Genomic DNA, 21,142 nt, shown 5'->3' on the forward strand with positions numbered 1-21,142 from the left:
TTTTAGTCGTTTGACTTGTCTAAGCCACCTCGACTACATTCAGAAAGCCAGAGTATAAATCAAAGAAATAAATTCTGGTGACACTAGAGAGACTTATGAAAGCTAGTTTGGTATAGTGGTTAAAAGCACCACCGGGCTAGACAGCTGGAGACTGTAAGTTCCAGTCTTGCCTTAGGCAAAAAGCCAGCTGAACTTTGGACAAATTACTGTTTCTCAAACTTAGGAAGTCGGAAATGGGAAGCCACTTCTGAAAATCTTGCTCAGAAAACTGCATGAACTTGTTCAGGCAGTCACCAGGAGTCAAGAATGTCTCAAAGAGAGGAGTGGGAAAGGGAAAGAGAGAGGAGGGAAGGGCTTATACAGTAGTGGCCAAAATTATGGAAGCCTTTTAGGAAAAGTGCATTTTTGAGGCTTGATGGCTAATAACGCCATTTTGTTTTGGAGTAGTACCATAACATTATATATCAATGGAAAGATAATGTAATCAAGAATGTAATGCAACATAGTTTGTTCAATTATCTGTATTCTATGAAAAGTTATAGCCAAATATAGCCAGCAATAAAACCCAGTTAATAGAAGCAATCGTTCAATCTTGGTTTCACATTATAACAGCTGCAGAACTAAAAGACTTGGTTCACTCCACGGGAAGATGTTGTAAGGCCATAATTCATGCTAAAGGTTACTCAACCAAGTATTAACTGACATGGTGATAATTTTTGTATATCTCATTTTTTCTACGGTGATCATTTTTTAATATCTCATTTTTTTAACGTGTTTCATGTTTCTTCTTTATAACTGCTATTCTAGTAGCAAATCCTTCATAAAAGTTATTGCATTACATTCTTGATTAAATTATATTTCCATTGATATATAATTTTAGGATACTACTCCCAAAAAAGTGGTGTATATTAGCCATCCAACCTAAAAAATAATGTACACTTTTCCTAAAAGGTTTCTACAATTTTGGCCACTACTGTAATGTGCCAAACAGCCTTATGTACACCTAAGTGTATCTGTATAGCTAAGCCTTTGTGATTGACAGAAAGAGAAAGAATTCAGGGAGGGAGGGGGAGAGAGAGAGAGAGAGAGAGAGAGAGAGAGAGAGAATTTAGCACTTGCAGGAGGATTTTTTTTAATGTAATAGATCATCAAAAACAGGGCACTCTGTCTTTCTGTTTGCTTCTGCCCTACAGATCAAAGCAACTTTTCTAACCAATTACTTTTTATTTATACATGAAAGAGGACTCAACAGTTTCTCAAAAGCATAAATTTCTAATGAGTTCCCTTGGACAGTAACAATATATGAGAAATGAAGTTTCATAAGCCAGTCTTGGACAGGTTGAGATTGCCACATTAAATAAATTGGATAGGCAGATAATTGAAACAGACATGTACAATTTACAGAATCACCCTGTTCAGACAAAGATGTATTGATCCCTGGAGAAACATAGACAGCGCAGTAGATTAGACATCATATTCAACTCAAAGGCTAAGAAGGAAGTCTTGTTAATAAGAAAAACAGCTGGAGGCCTTACAGTAGAGCGAAAGCACAGCTGGAGCTACTGTAAAAGGGAACAAGATAGAAACAGCTGGAACAATTATGGCATTGTTAAAAACAGCAGGCAAAATTAATAGTTGAGGGGCAAAAATAGATTAGGAATGTAGAGCTGGACACAGCAAAAGCTGGTTAATTCAAGCTCTGGATCTCAAACAAGAATATTTTCAAGGCCAGTCCTAATATTATGGTAAAGTTAGATAGCTGCAGAGGTGGGTTCCTACCAGTTCGCACCTATTCGGTAGAACCGGTTCATCAAATCTACCGAACCGGTTAGAAGAGGTTCCACCAGTGGACCCGGAAAGCAGGCCACACCTACAGAAGAGGTTCCAAAATTTTTTGAAACCCACCACTGGTCCTTGGATATGATTATTCTACACTATCATGCTCATATTTATAAAACTCAGTGCCTCTGTGAAAGGTAAGGATGACTACTGCGTTTGTGGTGCAATCAGAACATTGCGTGTGTTGAAGTTGTTTTAACGCAAACCAAAGATGCCTTTTAAAAAACAAGTTTACATCATATTCTTATGCAGGCCAGTGCTGTGTGTGAGGTAATTTAAGGTAGTTCTGACAAGTGTCTTCATATCCGGTCACATGGGCGGCAAGCCACTCCCATCTGGTCACATGGGCAGCAAGCCACTCCCACAAAGGAGGCCACACCCACAGAGTAGGTTCGAACAATTTTTGAAACCCACCACTGGATAGCTGCTTCCTAAAGCTTGGTAGCTGGGGAAAATAACTAAGGGATGGCAGCCAGGTGTTCCAGAAGAGAGGGAACTGAGTACTGCACAGCCAGACTCAAGACTTTTAAACTAGATTGTGGCCTTCAAGGACAATGAAGGATGCTGGCTAAGAGTTCCTGTTGATTCATGATAGCAGTAATGGCTAACCTTTTTGTGGTCACTTGCCGAAAGCACGCCTCACCCCCCCCCCCGTGCATACGCATGTGAACCCCCATTTTGGGACTAGCAGGCCTCCCTGCAGCATCCTGGGAGCAGAAACAGGCCATGAGGGGAGCACACACCCCATGCCCCGTGCATGTATGTGCGATCATCTTGCCACCCCCACATGCGTGCTCCCGCATGCACACACCCCCACATGTGTGGCAGAGATCAGGTGGCTGGTGGGAGGCATGCGGGCATGTGCAGTGGAGTTGAGCCAGAGTGACAACTTGCGTGCCTGCAGAGAAGGCTCTGTGTACCACCTGCGAGACACTTAGGGAGAGGTCAGTCCTGGATCTCTTGCAACTGTGCAATGATTCGAGGCTAATTCCCTGCTTGAGTCCTCCTCCCCTGGGTGTTTCCCAGCAGCTGGATATGCAACCTAATGTTTTGCCTCAAGCAGCAAAATTGCTGAAACCAGGTCTGTGTGGTATCTTTCCTCTTGTGGACAGTTATTCATGCATCTCTTGACATTAGAATAATCAGATAGCTACCTAATTAGTTCCATTTCAGCTAAGGAACACTATCAGTTAAACCTTCTATTGGCTAATACAAGTATAACAAGCTTGTTTGTTTGTTTGAACAGGTCATAATAGGTTTGTTCATAGCACAAGCAAGAGATAAAACTGATCTGGAAATCTTTTTAATGCTCCTGGATGAGAGGAAGCTAATGGCTACAGACTGCTTGAGTGGCAGCAATAGCAATAGCACTTAGATTTATATACCGCTTTACAGTGCTTTGCAGCCCTCTCTAAGCAGTTTACAGAGTCAGCATATTGCCCCAACAATTTGGGTCCTCATTTTACCCACCTCAGAAGGATGGAAGGCTGAGTCAACCTTGAGCCTAGTGAGATTTGATCTGCCAAATTGCAGGCAGCCGGCAGACAGCAGAAAGCCTGCAGTACTGCATTCTAACCACTGTGCCACCAAGATCCTACTATTGCCCAGTTAATGACCTACCTTATAGTCCCAGTAGCTCACAAATGGGTCGGCAACACAATATATTTTTGTGTATTGTTCAAAGCCTGGTGCCTCTCAAAAAAGATAGACTACAGTGCCCTATTCATGGCAGAGATGCTTCACTCACAGTGACTGCAGCAGAACACAATTCCCACCCTCTCTGTGTCATTTCCAACAGCAGTGGCATTCGACCATGCCCACTGCCAGTGACTGAGCCTGCTCATGCTCTGTGCACCTGAGTGTTATGAACTATACACCAAGTAGTTCCAGAGAAATGTGGGCATTATTAAAATTAAGCCCCACTAATATCCTCTCTCCAATTGAGTCTTTAGCAGTAACAAGCTCTTCCAGGTTAATTGCTAATACTTAAAGCTGAAACAGAAATGTGGAGATTAATTACAATGTAACCTGGAATTGTAAAGTCTTATGATAAGGCTCTGAATGAAAACCTAAACAATTGTCCTGTGATTAATGTTGGCATTTACTCTGAACTTTTAAAGTGGAGTTAATTGCAAATGATGGGAGAAACACAGAATGTCTGTGCTCAACCGCTGCCCTAAAGTCTATGAACAATGTTGCAGTAACATCCTTTCCACAGATAAACAGGACCTGCTTCCAAATAATGATGCTTAAATATTCAATGGTAGCAACAGATGCTTCTCACTGTGCTAAGCAGGAGAGAAACAGAGGTTTAGACTAAACAGTGTTGATAGTGGAGAACATGGTTCTCCAACATCATACTACAGCATCTCCATATATAATATGGGTGAAGAGGGGCATAATACAGAGATACAGAGATAAAACCTCTGAGATTTAATCCTTCCACTTTCCAATTCAGCTTTCTAAGCAACCAAGACAAGGTCAGTTGAGGGAGGGAAGAAAGTAAACTCACAATGCAATGCATAAAAATACATATTTCAGATTAAATGCTTTCAATTTAAATGCTAATTCTGGCACATTTTTTTTCCTTTAGTGCACAGAGTGATTCAGAAACTGGATGGAAATTATTTCTGAAGGTGTGCAATGTAAAAATGACCAGAAATCAACCAGCCTACTCATTGAAAGAATGATTTTAGTTGGGACTTCAACTACTTGGTGGCATCAAAATACTGAGACACCAAACAATATTAGAGCCTTATTTCATGGGTAATCATCATTGAAGCTTTTCCGGAATGACATGGCATTCATTAAGTCCCTGTCTTTTGCTCTCTAAAGAATGATTTCCTGGATGAGATCTGTTGCTGACCCTCAACAGAAACAACCAAACAACTATTGAATGGTTGACTTACAACCATCCATTTAGCAGCCATTTCAAATTACGATGGCACTGGGAAAAAAAGACTTATGATTGGCTTTCGTGTTGTTGTTAGTTGCAAAGTCACGTCCAACCCACTGTGACTCCAAGGACAATGTTCCTCCAGGCCTTCCTGTTCCTCCATCCTCTGGAGTTCATTTAAGGTCACACACACCGTGACTCCATCCAGTCACCTCATTCTCGGACGTCCCCTCCTTCTTTTGCCCTCAATCTTTCCTAGCATTAGGCTCTTCTCATTTGGTGGCCAAATTATTTGAGTTTCCTCTTCAGGATCTGGCCTTCTAAAGAGCAGTCAGGGTTGATCTCCTCTAGGACTGATTGGTTTGATCACCTTGCAGTCCAAGGGACTCGCAGGAGTCTTCTCCAGCACTAGAGTTCAAAGGCCTCCATTGTTTGGCACTCAGCCTTTCTTATGGTCTAACTTTCACAGCCAAGTATTGTAACTGGAAAAACCATAGCCTGGACTATACACACTTTTGTTGGCAGGGTGATGTCATTATATCACAGACTCCATCCAGCCACCTCATTCTCTGCCGTCCCTTTTTTCTTTTGCCCTCCATGGTTCCCAGCATGAGGCTCTTCTCCATGAGTCCTTCCTTCTCATTAGGTGGCCAAAGTATTTGAGTTTCCTCTTCAGGATCTGGCCTTCTAAAGAGCAGTCAGGGTTGATCTCCTCTAGGACTGACCGGTTGGATCACCTTGCAGTCCAAGAGACTAGTAGGAGTCTTCTCCAGCATCATAGTTCAAAGGCCTCCATTCTTTGGTGCTCAGCCTTTCTTATGGCTTTCATACTGACCTGAATCCCCATGGTCATGTGATCAAAATTTGGATGCTGGCATGTACTTATGACAGTTGCAATGTCCTGTGATCCCCATTTGTAACCTTCCCAGTCCGCTTCTGACAAGCAAAGTCATTAAGGGATGTCAGATTCACTTAACAACTGCATGATTCACTAGTGGTTTGCTTAACAACTATGGCAAAAAGGATCATAAAATAGGGAAAACTCACTTAGCAATGGAAATTTTGGGCTCGATTGTGTGGTCATAAATTGAGGACTATCGGTATACATGGGATCATCAATGTAGCTGCTTTGAAAGTACCACCAGAGGAATGCTAATCAAGGGCCATGCCACATCTGTTAATATAAATATCCTTTGCAACAGGATACAATGCTTATTCAGGCCAGAAGTAATAAATAACTTGACTACAGAACAGACCTAAGAGAGAGACTGACATTAAGGCTTTTGGTCATCATTAGTATTTACCATGGAGAGATGTGTCGAGCTTAATTAATTGGTATGAAGCCAGTGAATAAAAGTCAGTCGCTGATGATAACATAATTAGAATAATTGCTATTGTTATTAAATCTTCAGTCTGTGTTGCCAAAGGATAAAAAATAAACAGTATTCTCTGAGGAGAAATATCTGGACTCTCCCAAAATAGAAAAGCCAAGGAAAGATTTTGTTCTTATAAATCTTAAACAGTTTTAATGTTTTTACATCCCGGTTTTAAGTGTTGAAATCCACCCAGAATCACTTGAAAATGAGACAAGCAGCATATAGTATTAATTTAATAAATAAATAAACAAATCAATAAATTGCTCATTCTTGCTGACTTTTCATTTGTGGGAGGAATCTATACAGAAGAATTCTTGGCTGAAGACATCCGCTTCAGGGAAAATAGAATTTCTTAATATTGTTTGCCATGTTTCAGGCCTGGAAGCCATCTTTTACATTGGGCCTTCTGCTGTGGGATAATGGGAGTGGGGATTAGATGGAGTATGGGTAATATCAGTGATGGGTTTCAAAAATTGTTCGAACCTACTCTGTGGGTGTGGCCTCCTTTGTGGGAGTGGCTTGCCACCCATGTGACCGGATGGGAGTGGCTTGCCACCCATGTGACCGGATATGAAGATGCCGACGACACTTGTCAGAACCACCTTAAATTACCTCACACACAGCACTGGCCTGCATAAGAATATGATGTAAACTTGTTTTTTAAAAGGCATCTTTGGTTTGCGTTAAAACAACTTCAACAAACGCAATGTTCTGATTGTACCACAAACGCAGTAGTCATCCTTACCTTTCACAGAGGCACTGAGTTTTATAAATATGAGCATGATAGTGTAGAATAATCATATCCAAGGACCAGTGGTGGGTTTCAAAAAAGTTTGGAACCTCTTCTGTAGGTGTGGCCTGCTTTCCGGGTCCACTGGTGGAACCTCTTCTAACCGGTTCGGTAGATTTGACAAACCGATTTTACCGAATAGGTGCGAACTGATAGGAACCCACCTCTGGATAATATATAGTCTAAAAAACATTCCTTTGTCAGAGCGTCAAGGACATCTTGCCCTGCAGCTGGAATGGTTTGACTGGGAGGCATCTCCAGTTTTGGATGGTGCCTGATTGGGTCATGTGATGGACATGTGTGTGCTGGGCAGGGACTTGAAATTTTTTTCGGGTGGGGAAAGCCTGGAAACTTTCAGATTCTGTTTTCCCCAGATGTGCCAATATGACGTCTCTAATAAAATGGAACTTTGAGGAAACTCAAACGTTGGAGTCTTCTTTCATTGGGGGTGTTACTTGGAACCCTGATATTATGTTCATTATCCAATTTATTCCTTACAGCATTCGGCTTCTACTTGCAGAAGGAAGGAAGACTGAGGAACGCTGAGGGAATTTTTTCCCCCTTATGATGAGGGGAAGGAAGGAAAGATTCACAATTGTTGACTTCCCCCATCTTGCACCATGAAATGATTTGACATGTCCTTTTCCTCCTTGTTCTGTTCCTGTGCTAGTTTGCTACGCTTTATCATAATCCCCTTTTCACATCCATTCCTATCTGAGGGCAAGGGTTTGTCAGGTTCAGATCCTTCAGCTCAAGTAACCAAAGGAGAATTAAATAGCTGCCATTTCCTCCAGTCTGTCTCCACCGCTCCTGTCTTGTTCCTCCTTCCACACTGCCTCACAATTGATGCTTACATTTCAAACTGCCTCTTGTCTTTGGGTGCTCACCATGAGATCAATCAAAGAAACAGAACCGAGAGGAGAAAAGAACAATAATCAGCCGGTTTCATGCATGTCTAAATAAGGCCTAGTGGTAACCATGGTAACAGCAATGAAATGCTATCCTCTATCACGGTATGATCTCTTGTTTCTGCCACTCCTCATCTACCAGGCTGCCTGGAATGAACAGGCTCATTCCATGTAAAAGCATGAAATTCAGAAGAACGGTCGTTTTAAACCCTAAATGCTGATAAGATATCCAGGCAAAGTCCTCTGGTTGTTGAAAAGGACCATACGACTACTACTCAATGTTTAAATTCCCAAAGGCCTGTTGCATTGTTCTGAACTCCGGTTTAATTTCCTTCCTTCCAGGTCCTCCATCTCAAATATTTATATTTTGCTTCATTGACAATGTTCGTTATAACTAAAAGCAGAATGAAACCATCATCTCTCCATTAAAAAAAAAAAAAAAACCTAGATTGTCAAAGAGGTATAAGGCGGTGAGGCAAAGGACAGATGTGAGGGAAGGGAAAAAACCCCTCGTTTCTATTTTCTCCACTCTTCATGTTTTTTCCTCTGTTAATGAAGAAACTCGCAACTTTGGATATCTTCCAAAGAGAAACAAGCTAGACAAAAGTCTCACACATTCATTTGAGTCTAATTTAGCAGGTATAGTTTTCTCCCAGAAAGGAACAGATCTTGTGGCACCTGTTTCACCATCTCTCTAATTTAGCATTACTATTATAGTTGAATGTACTGTGATGGAACCTCAGACCTCTCAAATTTTTCTGTTCAATGACAGGTTAACTGGATCTTTGTTTGCTCCAAATGAGCAGTCAGATGCCTACATTCACAGATATCACCTAAAATCACACATTTCAGTTCTTCCCCTCTCCTCACTGAAGAAATGTGCAAATATTTTGCTCATGTAAGTAAAACGTATGTACACATATATACCTGCATAAACACAGAGACAGAGACAGAGTCAGACAGACAGACAGACAGACAGACAGACAAAGATGGAGAGAAAGACAGAGAGAGAGAAACAGAGAGAGAGAGACAGATGAGAGGGAGGGAAGGAGAGGAGGGAGAGGGAGAGAATGAATTTCATTTTTCTCCACCAATCGCTCAATTAATTTGATGAAATGCTCAAAAGATGTTCTTCACAGATGTTCAGAAAGGTGTAAATGTCAGATGCTGACTGAGATACAAAACTCACCATCTTCATCAGTCTGAAATATCATCTCTTTGCCTTCTTTCCGGCCTTCAGGATTGGACAGGATGAGCTTGACATGGACATTTTTATAAGGCAGAAGGTTCTTGATGGTGTAGTGGTTGGTACCATGCTCCATCTTCACACATTCACGAAAGGTCTGGTTATGGCCAGTGCCTACAGCATAGCGATAGCAGAGTGTGACAGTATATGTGTGACAGCGTGTCAGGTTGTAACCCAGAGGCTCCCACTGAAGGATCAGCTGCCTGGATTGGATCTCTGCAAAGGCAAGGCCTTTGGGGGCCCTCATAGGTTCTGCAGAAAGAGATGGAGAAAGAACAAAAAAAAGCAAAATCAGTAACTATCAGGACTGGGAAAAGACAATACTTCGTCAACTTCCGGTGGAGAAGGACGCTGGGAATGAAAAGGCATTACAACCTCTGGGGTAGCAGAAAATTAGATTTAGATCAGCTGGAGGAAGATATAATAAATATGAGAGAATGGTTTGAATCTGTTTACAGGTAGTCCTCAACTTACAACAATTCATTTAGTGACCCTTTGAAGTTACAATGGCACTGAAAAAAAGGGGCATGACCATTTTTCACACTTAGCGCAAGATGCCTTACCCTCACGGTCACATGATCAAAATTCAGACACTTGGCAGCTAGCTCATAATTTATGACAGTTCATCTTTTGCAGCCTTCTACTAAACAGAGTCAATGGGAAAACCAGATTCATTTTACAACAGTATTATTGACAACGGCAGTGATTCACATAACAAATGTGGCAAGAAAGGTAATAAAAATGGGCAAAACTCACTTAACAACTGTCTCACTTAGCAATGGAAATGTTGGGCTCAATTGTGGCTGTAAGATTACAAGAATTACCTTTATACCCTTCCAATCAATCAATCAATCATGTGTAATAACTCAATTGTGGCTGTAAGATTACAAGAATTACCTTTATACCCTTCCAATCAATCAATCAATCATGTGTAATAACTGCTTGCCATAAAGCATGGTCCTGAACCACAGCTATGATTCTTTGTGAAAACAGTTGTAATTGAGTCCTTGAACCAGAAAGCCTGACCATGTGAAATCCTTTAGCCCTTGCACTTCTTAACAGTATAAGAGAATAACAAAATAACAGAATTGGGAGGGACCATGGAGATCCTTTAGTCCAACCCCCTGCTTAAGCCGGAGCCCCTATAGTGTTTTAGACAAATGGCTCTCCAATCTCTTCTTAAACATTTCTTGTGTTGGAGCACTGGCAATTTCTGGAGGCAAGTTGTTCCACTGATGAATTGTTCTAAGTGTCAGGAAATTTCTTCTAGAACCTAAGGACAGTTAGAACAATTAATTTGTTGTTCCCACTCTACAACATTGACATGATAACTCCCTATTATCCAACAGACGTGGCAAAACACAGAGCTTTACATGAGTCATGCTATTGTACCAATACCCTCAGAAGACAAGGAAAGTCCCAGAATTGTTATGTACCACCATTGCATTGTGTCAGAATCTATTAGAACAAACCACATGCCAATGTTTATGTACGCGTGATGTTCTTCTCCTCTTTGAAGGTTTTAATCTTATTTTTTAAAAAAATGATTTCCCTGTATGATCTGATCTCCAATCGTAATAAATAAAACAACAGAAACCAGAGGGCCTGACAACGACAGAAGAACAGTCATTAATCTTATATGGCAAGACCACTGCTGAAGAACAGAGGTGGAACTCTGACACCAGAGCAGAATATCCTGCAGGAAGGAAGCTCCTCAAGAAGGAAGAAATCCCCCACTGGTTTTTAAAAGCATCCTGTTCTAAAACAGAGGTGAACATCCTATGACTCCGGGGTTTATGTTCATCCAGCTCTCAAATTAATTTTAAAGGTCTTTGCAAGCAAACAAGCAATTTAGGTTTCCGGCAAAAGCAATATATCCCTTCCTTGGCACATTATATGTAAGGAGGGAGGGAGGAGTGCCAGAAAATTATAAATGCCCCCAAATATATTTTTTTACAAAGGTGCCTCATCCTTCTTTGGCATTGGTTGCACCCATCCTTATCACAAGATCTTTCCTCAAGGGATGGCCCTATGGAAATTCAGAGCGTGATGGAAAAGCGTGAACCAACCTTCCTCTCAAGAGATTATTCAATGGCAAAGAAGGCCTTACAACATGCCCAAGAGATATATATATCTTCCATATATACAAGCAATATGTGTTACCCATTATGAAAGGATCCCTCATGGGTTCTGCAGAACAGTGGGAGACAGAATGAAAAACAGCAAACTTCAGTAACTAATTTAGGTGGGGGGGAAACATGCTTGTAGGAAGAGCTGCATTCTATCTGGACGCTCAGCTTTATAGGTAGTCTTTGACTTACAACTGTTTGTTTAGCACAGGAGTATCAAACTTGATTTAAATACAATAGCAGAGTTGGAAGGGACCTTGGAAGTCTTCTAGTCCAACCCCCTGCCTAAGCAGGAAACCCTTTACCATTTCAGACAAACGGCTATCCAACATCTTCTTAAAGACTTCCAGTGTTGGAGCATTCACAACTCCTGGAGGCAAGCTGTTCCACTGATTAATTGTTCTAACTGTCAGGAAATTCCTCCTCAGTTCTAGGTTGCTTCTCTCCTTGATTAGTTTCCACCCATTGCTTCTCGCTCTGCCCTCAGGTGCCTTGGAGAATAGTTTGACTCCCTCTTCTTTGTGGCAACCCCTGAGATATTGGAACACTGCTATCATGTCTCCCTAGTCCTTCTTTTCGTTAAACTAGACATACCCAGTTCCTATAACCATTCTTCATATGTTTTAGCCTCCAGTCCCCTAATCCTCTTTGTTGCTCTTCTCTGCATTCTTTCTAGAGTCTCCGTATCTTTTCTACATCATGGCGACCAAAACTGAATGCAGTATTCCAAGTGTGGCCTTACCAAGGCATTATAAAATGGTATTTCATTGAAAGCTGCATCAGGGTTGTGTTTGATCTCCTGTGTGTGTGTCCAAGGGGCGTGGCCAGCTTGACATCACTTGTGTCGGGTGCGCCAGTGGTGGCCCGAGCACCCTGCCAGTGAAAATAGGCTCCCGAGCTTGGTTTTTGGCTGCAAGGCCTCCTGCAACCCTCTGCCAATGAATACAGAGCTCGGGAGGGCTGTTTTTGTTGGCAGAGGCACCACAAGCCAATCCTTCACTGTTTCCAGGAAACACCATGAGCCAGATCTAAGCACACTGTGAGCCGGATCCAGCTATCGGGCCTTGAGTTTGACACCCCTGGTTAACCATTGTTCAAAACAATTTGCAGTCTGGGTGTGACTCACTTAACAATTGTTTCGCTTAGCAATGGAAATTCTGGGCCCAAAGGTGTCAAGGACCACCTGTACATGGTTAATAAAGGCAGCTTTTACACTCAGTGGCTGCATTAATTACAACATACTTATTCTGTATGATATAAGGATGGTAGAGGACAGGAAGGCCTGGAGAACGTTGTCCATAGGGTCACAATGGGTCAGACACGACTTTGCAACTAACAACAACAATTTATCCTATTCACTGAATTACTTCATTTTCTAAATTGCAGAATAAACAACCTCAAAGGCTAAGTTCATACCCAATCATCTACTAACCAACAGACCAAGTTGAACTAGAATTAAGAAAAATGATTTGTTTTGCAATGTTCTGAAAGCAAAACAAGCCATCCCAATCTCAGAACAAGACATTTCAAGACTTCTGGAAGAGATCCTTCTAGGAACCAGTAGTGCTGAAACACTCAGAGCACCTGTGCTTTGAGAATGGTCCGTTTCCAAAAACAACGAATGACCCATTTTGATATCGGAAAGTTCCACCCTGAATTATTTTGCCCACCACAGAAGCTTAGCATACCATGTGGACGCACCTGCTAGGTTCATAATTGACCTGGTGAACAGTAAACAATCAAGTTATGAGTATTAGGAGAACAAACCACTGTATGTAAAGATCAGTTCCCTAAACACCAGAAGAATCCAATAAGAAAGCTTCCTCAGATTAAATAAACTAAGGTCAGCTCCCTAGTTGTTAAACTGGATTATGTTTAATGAACTCGGGCACACTAAAGCTAATGGTCCCAAGATAAGATAAAATGCCCTTAAACATTGCTATTCAATAATTTTGGAATATCTACAACCATTTGTGCATCTCTTTCACTGAATGTTGTACAGAGATAACTTTTGATATGACTTGAGAGAGAGAAATGACACAACACAGCACCATACCGGTAACTCAAAAGACTCCCAAGTAATGGTTTTGGAAGCAATTTTAAGTACTGGGTCATCTGAACTGTGCCTCTTGCGTCCATGCATAGGAAATAGCCCTGAACAATATTATACCATCCAGTTTGGAATCTGCAGCAGCCTTCATAGAGATACGAGATATTTTACATCTCTCCAAAATAAACTTATCAACCTATTCATAAGTAGGTGAAGCAAATGCACACGGAACAGCAATTTCAAGCGCTGTAGGAACAGACAGCAAAAGTTGATGGTGCTGCAAAAATTAGGTTTTAAAGCCATGACAAGCTCCTTCCCCTTGTGCCTCTCCAGGTGTTTCTGCCTTGTTAGATTTTTGGAATTTTTTTCATCATCATCACACACACGCACACACACACACATACTCGCACACAAATATAACTTTAGATGAAGAAATAAACCAAGGCCTAAGCAAAATGCAGACATTGCTTTTCCTCTGTGGATCTTCAGAAATGTACTCTTTCCAATCGATCTAATCATTTTGCCTTTTTCCTCCCCTGCCTCTCTAATGATAAAAATCTATCACTTTTATGGGAGCTGTTTTTCTCGCTGCTGTTCTTTTTAAAGCATTTTGGTTGTCCATGTAGGGTTTAAAGTTGTGACAGAACTCTAAGTGGGGATACATTTCAGTAAAATTACCGTCTCTATTTTAACTTTTGTTGCAAAAAGAACTTGTGTCCTGCTCGATTTAGTTTCCATATTCGAAGACTGCTTTGCAGAAACTATATACCTGAATGCTAAGAACTTCAGAGCTCTGAAGGGCTTTGAGCCTCTTGAACTCTAAAGAAAGTGGATTTATAGTCTTTTTCCTGCTGATTTACATCTCATCTTTGTGGGACCTATTTTTTAAAAAATTGATTTATTCATATAGGTATTTCATACTATGCTCCTTGAGGATGCACACATGCACACTCAAATAACTCTAATAAAACACTCGGATCTTAAAGTCATGGCAACAACAGGCAAAGCAAAAGAGCAACCAAAATAAATTTTAAAAAAATTAAGAAAAGAAATATAAAAGTCAACCAAGATTCGGGTAGTAAAATTGATACACTTTGTCATTTCTCTCCCCTCACTTGGTTTATTTAAAAATGATCTGTACACACTATTCCCATTTAAACTATCTCAAAGAGGCTTATTTCCAATTCTACCTCCCACTCTCACAGGAGCAAATTTTCTTGTGAATGGTCAGCAAGAACAATGGGATGATTTCAAACTGGAATAAAAAGCAAATTTGGAAACTGAATAATAATTATCTCCAGTATACAGGTAAAGGTTCCCCTCGCACATATGTGCTAGTCGTTCCCAACTCTAGGGGGCGATGCTCATCTCCATTTCAAAGCCGAAGAGCCAGAGCTGTCTGGAGACGTCTCCATGGTCATGTAGCTGGCATGACTATATGCCGAAGGTGCAAGGAAAGCTGTTACCTTAGCAGCACAAGTGGTCCCTATTTTTCTACTTGCATTTTTATATGCTTTTGAACTGTTCGGTTGGCAGAAGCTGGGACACGTAACAGGAGCAAGAACAATGGGATGATTTCAAACTGGAATAAAAAGCAAATTTGGAAACTGAATAACGCAGCGCTAGGGATTCAAACTGCCGAACTGCCAACCTTTCTGATCAACAAACTCAGTGACTTAGCCAATGAGCCACCGCATCTGTTAAGATGCTATAAGCATATATTTTTCTGTTTTCTTTGGGGAATCTTTGGAAGATACCCCATGGTTCAAAATTGCTTCTTGAGCTTTCTTGAGAAAGCTCAGCATATCTCCAGTATATCTCCAGTGTAGTTTGGTCCCAAAAGTGTATAAGAGTGATCAGGTTTCCAATGGTTGCACAGAAAAGACATCATGCCTGATGCAGCATCCATTAGGCAAATAAATTAAATCCAATATGGACTTCTTGGGGATTAAATTTCTGAAATCCACTGAAAGATGCACCAGCATATAGCCCAGATGCCAGGACTGAGTAAACTCTGCAAAATCCAAACTTGTCCAGATAAAAATGGGCTCCCTTCCAAAAAGAGGGAATTTCTGCTGAAAATAAATTATGCTTTTGAAAGCAAAAACAAAAAGGAGCAATTTCAAAAGAAGATCAAATTTTGTAGAGATTTACATTTTTAAAACAATGCTCTGCAGAACATTTTAAAAAAATGTTCAGGGAAAAGGGCATTTACGTAAACAAATACCTTAAAAACAACTATATGCAATAGGTTGTGCACAAAATCTTGTTCTGTTGATATGAGTTATGGGTGTTTCATTTTTTTTTTAAAAAAAGGGATTTGTTTTCGTGCTTTTCATTTTATTTGACTTGCTTTGCTTAGAACTTCACTAAATCCAAATCCATTCTAAACCCTACTTGGTTTATCTGTTTGCTGTTCAGCTTATGAAGTTTCATACGTATGTATGCGCGTGCCTGTGCATTAGTGTTAATTCCTAGCAACTGCCTGGACATGTCCTGGATGTTTCCTTTACAAGATTGCAAAAATGGTTTACCATTGCCTTCTTCCTGGGGCTGAAAGAGAGTGACTGGCCCAAGATCACCCAACTTGGCTTTCTCATGCATAAGGCGGGACTGGAATTCACAGTCTCCCAGTTCCTAGCCTGGTGCCTTAACCACTGCACCAAAATGACTCTCTTCCAAGCCCTAGTCAAAGTCTCTCCCTCAGTTGTTGGTCCAAAATATGCAGCTCACATTGTATGGTACCCTATACAGCCGTGATGGTGAACCAATGGCACGCATGCCACAGGTAGCCCTTTCTGTGGGCATGCGAGCCGTCACCCCCAGTTCAGCTCTGCCATGCATGCTCCCATGCCTCCCGCTGGCCAGCTGGTCTTTGGGTCTCTGCTGTGCATGCGTGGGGGAATGGGGTGCTTGCGGAGGGCGCACACACTTGTGGGGGGTGTATGAACACGTGGGGGGCATATGCGCATGCGGGGGTGGTGCACATGGGGGGCAAGGCACATGTACGGGGATCACACGTGCATTGCATTTTGGGGGTTCGGGCACATGCTTTGGGCACTCGGTCCAGAAAAGATTAGCCATCACTGTTCTACACCATGGAACTGGATCTCTTACAAATCAGAGCCCCATAGAATACTCTCAATGCAGGATTATTTCTCTATACAATCGCTCCTTATGTGATTAATAAGATGTAGTACTGTGAGCACCTAGAGAGCAAATATAGCCATAATTAAACACAGCAAGACTGAGACAATTTTAGTTAAAGCAAAATGAGAAAGGACACAACAACTAAAGAGAAAAAAACACACACTTGATCTCTTAAAGCACTTAAATTAGCTATAGAGAAAGAAACGGGTTTTGAACATAAAAAGAGAAGAGTAAAAAGGAACATCTGGCAGGGTTGAGAGGATTTCCTGTCTTGAGTTCCTTTACCGTTGCCTCCTCCTGCCTCTCTTCCAGTTTAATTAGAAGCTCTAAAATTAATTCTGGCTCATGTGTGATTGCTTTCAAATCCTTCCATTGGTTGGACTGCTTTGTCCCCTGACCACATTTCCACATAAACATCTGTTGATAGTTGCTGGGTCTGTGTTTACTTGTCCCAAGTGATGAACTCCACAGCTAGAATCTACAATTTTTCAATCAAGCACTTGTTATTTATTGGATCAACCTGGAAAGGAAGGTGTATATACGACTTTTCTGCATAGGTGGACTTCACTTGAGAACATGGTCTTCCTGAATTTGAGCTTATTCCGATACCTTCAGTTGATCATCAGTCTCAGGTTATGGCTTGCTCCTCAGTCTTTTCTGTTTACGTTTTGCTCCTGACTTATAAACTATTTTCTGGTCTCCATTTCATTTTACTGGTGGCCTATCAAGAGTCCTTAATTGAGTGCACCAATAAAACACTGTAATAAAATCATATTGATGCAACTGTATGCATGACTGTACCAAGATTCAGATTCCAGAATCATTGCCACGTTTCTCTTCCTGGTTACCACATAAAATTATTACATGCGGAGGCTCTTTTGCAAACTCTTTTGGCCTGCCTGGATTATAGCTCAATAAATTGACATGTTCATATGGACAAATGAACTTCTCCAGATGATCAGACTTCATACAGCATCACTCAGAACAAGTGTTCCAAATGCTTCTACAACTCCCAGCCTTCCTCATTATAGCCCATATCTCCAGGGCCATCCAAGAGTTGTCATTTTGCAATATTCGAACAGTTTTCCATTCCTCATTTAGAGGCTTATACTGTATGTCAACTCCTCAACACTGCCAGAAGTCATGTGATCTTGTTGAACAGCTTTGCCAAGTAATGCAATTCGCTGTCATAGCTGTGATGATAGCAATCAACTTGGATGGCTTGGAAAGGGATTAGACAAGACTTCTTGGAGGGGGAAAAAAAGCTAACAATGTTAATCGAGGAAAGTAGTGGAAAGTGTTAGCCTGTATGACCTGCTTCGGAGCTTCCCACAGATATCAGTTTCCAATTACGAGAACCAGGATGTTGAACTTGATAGGCATTTTTAAACTACACAAACAAGACTTCCTTTGTTTTCAAGATACTCCAGCTTTGTTTCATAGGGCCAGGCCAGGAAGCAGCCTGAGATCTCTATATGTACTCTCTCGAATCCCATAAGGGAAAAGAGAGAGAGAGAAATGAAATAAAATCAAGGAAAACAAATAAATAGGAGCACTCTGAATTGCATTGGGCACCAAACAGGAAGCTTATGAAAATCTTTAGGCTCTATATGATATGATAAAAGGTTAATAGAATCTGTTCTGGAATCTGTTTTAAGGTTTGTGGTCTCCCAGTGGCCTTTGATATAGCTGGCTATCATCTTAAGACATTAGGATAATCAGTCAATTTTCCAGCTTGCCTTCTCAAAATGGAATGGCGTAGTCTTCTCAAGAGAGATTAGTGGTTTTCTATTTGCAGAGATTAAGGGACTGGGTCCATAAACAGCATTTCGGCATTCAGGAAGCTGCTTAAAACCAAACTATTCCAGAAGACCTTTGCAGAGCAATGAGTTTGCACCACTGGAGGTTATACAGTAGCACTCTGTTTTTATTATGTTTTTTTATGTTTATGTTTTATGCTTATGTTACTTTAATGTTGTTAATGCATACCTCTGGGAGTCTTTGTTGATTACAGTACACAAAACTAATAAACATTATTTGTTTGTGGGCGTAAAGGGAATGGTTCTGCCTGCCTTAAAGGAAACAATAGTACACCACCTTCTCAAGAAGCTGGTGCTGGACCCAAAAGTCTTGGACAAAGACTTGTTTGTTTGAGAAAGGCTGCCAAAAAGTTGGTTGGGCTGCAACTTCAGAAGGTCTAGGGCTACTGGGTTATCTGGATCTTTTCTAACTAGGTTTCAAGCTGGGACATAGTACAGAGACATAATTGATCACACTTGTTGATGACCCCCTGGAGTAATCAGGATGGAGATGAGGTCAGTGTCTTGGTTCTCCTTGATCTCACATCAGCTTTTGATACCATCAATTATGGTATCCTTCAGGACCAACTATGTGGTTTGGTAATGGGTAGCATTGTGTCATGTTTTACCTTTCTCCGTCCTATAAATTGCATTTAGGGTGTTCCTTCTATTCCACTACGTTCACCTACAAAAATAGCCATGTATATTCATAAATCTCCCAACTCTGAAGTCTGAGAGAAACAGATGAAAGTGCATTCATATCCCTCTTCTCCCATAGTCAGGATTACGAGAAAGTCATGTCCCAGGCAGATGACAAAGCTCATCAGCCTGGAATCCAAACTGTATAATGGACATTAATACAATCGAGCCAGTCCAGAGGTATTCCACCAGAAGAGTACTCCACTCCTCTGCTCGCAATAGAATCCCTTATGGCACCAGGCTTGAAATTTTGGGCTTGAACAACCTAGAACTAGGCCACCTGCGATCTGACCTAAGCTTAGCACACAAAATTGTCTGCTACAACGTCCTACCTGTCAAAGACTATGTCAGCTTCAACTGCAATAATACATGGGGCAAAGAATAGATACAAACTCAAAGTAAACCGCTCCAAACTTGATTGCAAAAAATATGACTTCAGCAACACAGTGGTCAATGCCTGGAATGCACTACCCTACTCTGTTGTTACCCCCTCAAACCCCTGTAACTTTAACCTTAAACTGTCTATCGTGGACCTCACCCCATTCCTAAGAGGTCGGTAAAGCGGGCGTGCATAAGCGCACCAGCATTCCTACCGTCCCTGACCTACTGCCCCATCTATTTGTACTCATTTCTTATGTATAGATGTATACCTGCTTATACCTATGTTTATGTATTATACTTGTTTTCTCATACATGCTTGACAAACCCAATAAATAAATAAATAAATAAATAAATAAATAAATAAATAAATAAATAAATAAATATAAATAAAGCCAACATTTAATAAGCCAGGGTTCATTTAAACCCCTGTATTTGGACCCAATACAGAACCTCTGTTAACCCAGCCCCCTAACATTGATGAGTAATCAAAAGCTTTTAAATGCCTGGAAGAAAATGAAGTTTTAACCAGGCCTTTTGGTCCAAATACCGAAGGAAAATCTGGGTAGGAATATCCTTTGGGGAAAAAATAGCTCCCCATGTTTCTGTCATACCAAAGAAAATATTGATGGCCGCTTGGAGTTTGATTTCTTCTTGTGTTACAGATTGCGGGCTTGCTTCTATCAATAATAATCCAATTCCTGTAGGAGGACTAAGCCAACTGGAGAATTTAAATTGATCTACGAGCGCTTGAATATTTGGGTTCTGCTTTGGACGTGACATTAACGCGTGATGTAATCGGTAGTTTTCTGGTCTTGAAAACGATCCAAGAATTTAAGTGCGTAATTATTTTTAACACTGTTTTCCAACACGACAGCCAACTGAATATATCCACAATTGTACAGAAACATATACATCACTTACGGCTTATACAACGTCTTGGGAAATAACCCTAGGGAAAATAGGCCTCCAGTGTATCAGAATCACTCTGTTAGACAGTGATTTCAGCTTCATGTATCAGGAGAACAGTTTGCAACTTCTTGCTATATGGCGAGAAGCGATTATAACTTCCCTGTGTAAGCAAAATAACATTGCATTTCTATTAGCAGCAAATCTTGTGAGGGTTTTTAGGTGTGTGTGTAGGGTATCTGAAGTTAAGTTTCAGCATTTCTGTTTTCACGTCCTTGCAAATAGAAATTGCCCAAATGCTTAGCTTTATTTCTTGGGAAATAATCATACTGATCTTGAGTGATAAATAAAATATAAATAATTTAGATTTATAAAGCTGCTGAATTCAAAGCAATTCTGGGTGGCATGCAGGAGTGAAATTCAGCAGGTTCTGACAGATTCTGGAGAACCAGTAGAGGAAATTTTGAGTAGTTTGGAGAACCAGCAAATACCACCTCTGGCTGGCTCTGGAGTGGGATGGGAATGGAGATTTTGCAATATCCTTCCCCTGGAGTGGGGAGGGAATTGGGAGTTTGCAGTATCCTTCCCCTGTCATGCCCAAAAAGCAATGCTCACAGAACCAGTAGTAAAAAAAAAATTAAATTTCACCACTGCATATAACCCACCCATCCCCACACCCTCGATCTCAATACATTGAACCAGTTAATAAGATTAATAAGACAGAGAACATTACAATAGAGGAGACATGCTTCCTAAGGTGTATCCAATGCCATTGCTTAACAAATAGGACTATATACATGCCAATACATGCCAATGGTCAGATACAGAAGCAGAAATATGGCATGGTCAGATACAGAAGCAGAAATGTAATTCTTCTGATAGCCAGGTACTGTCGAGCCTGAATTTGACATCTCTGTAGCCATTTTACTTAGCTTTCTATTATACTCATGTATTTTTTTTCTTTCTTTTGACT

At 40.9% G+C, this 21,142-nt stretch overlaps 1 protein-coding gene across 1 annotated transcript in view; it reads right to left on the reverse strand.

Moving 5' to 3' along the window:
• The window catches only part of PTPRU (protein tyrosine phosphatase receptor type U), a 423,380-nt gene that overhangs the window by 158,158 nt on the left and 244,080 nt on the right, over positions 1–21,142 (reverse strand). Inside the window, 1 exon segment of the mRNA XM_032228173.1 lies at positions 8,999–9,307. Within this exon segment, the coding sequence (XP_032084064.1) occupies positions 8,999–9,307 (309 nt within the window).

This window comes from Thamnophis elegans, chromosome 12 (assembly GCF_009769535.1).
Source record: "Thamnophis elegans isolate rThaEle1 chromosome 12, rThaEle1.pri, whole genome shotgun sequence".
NCBI classification, from domain to species: domain Eukaryota; kingdom Metazoa; phylum Chordata; class Lepidosauria; order Squamata; family Colubridae; genus Thamnophis; species Thamnophis elegans.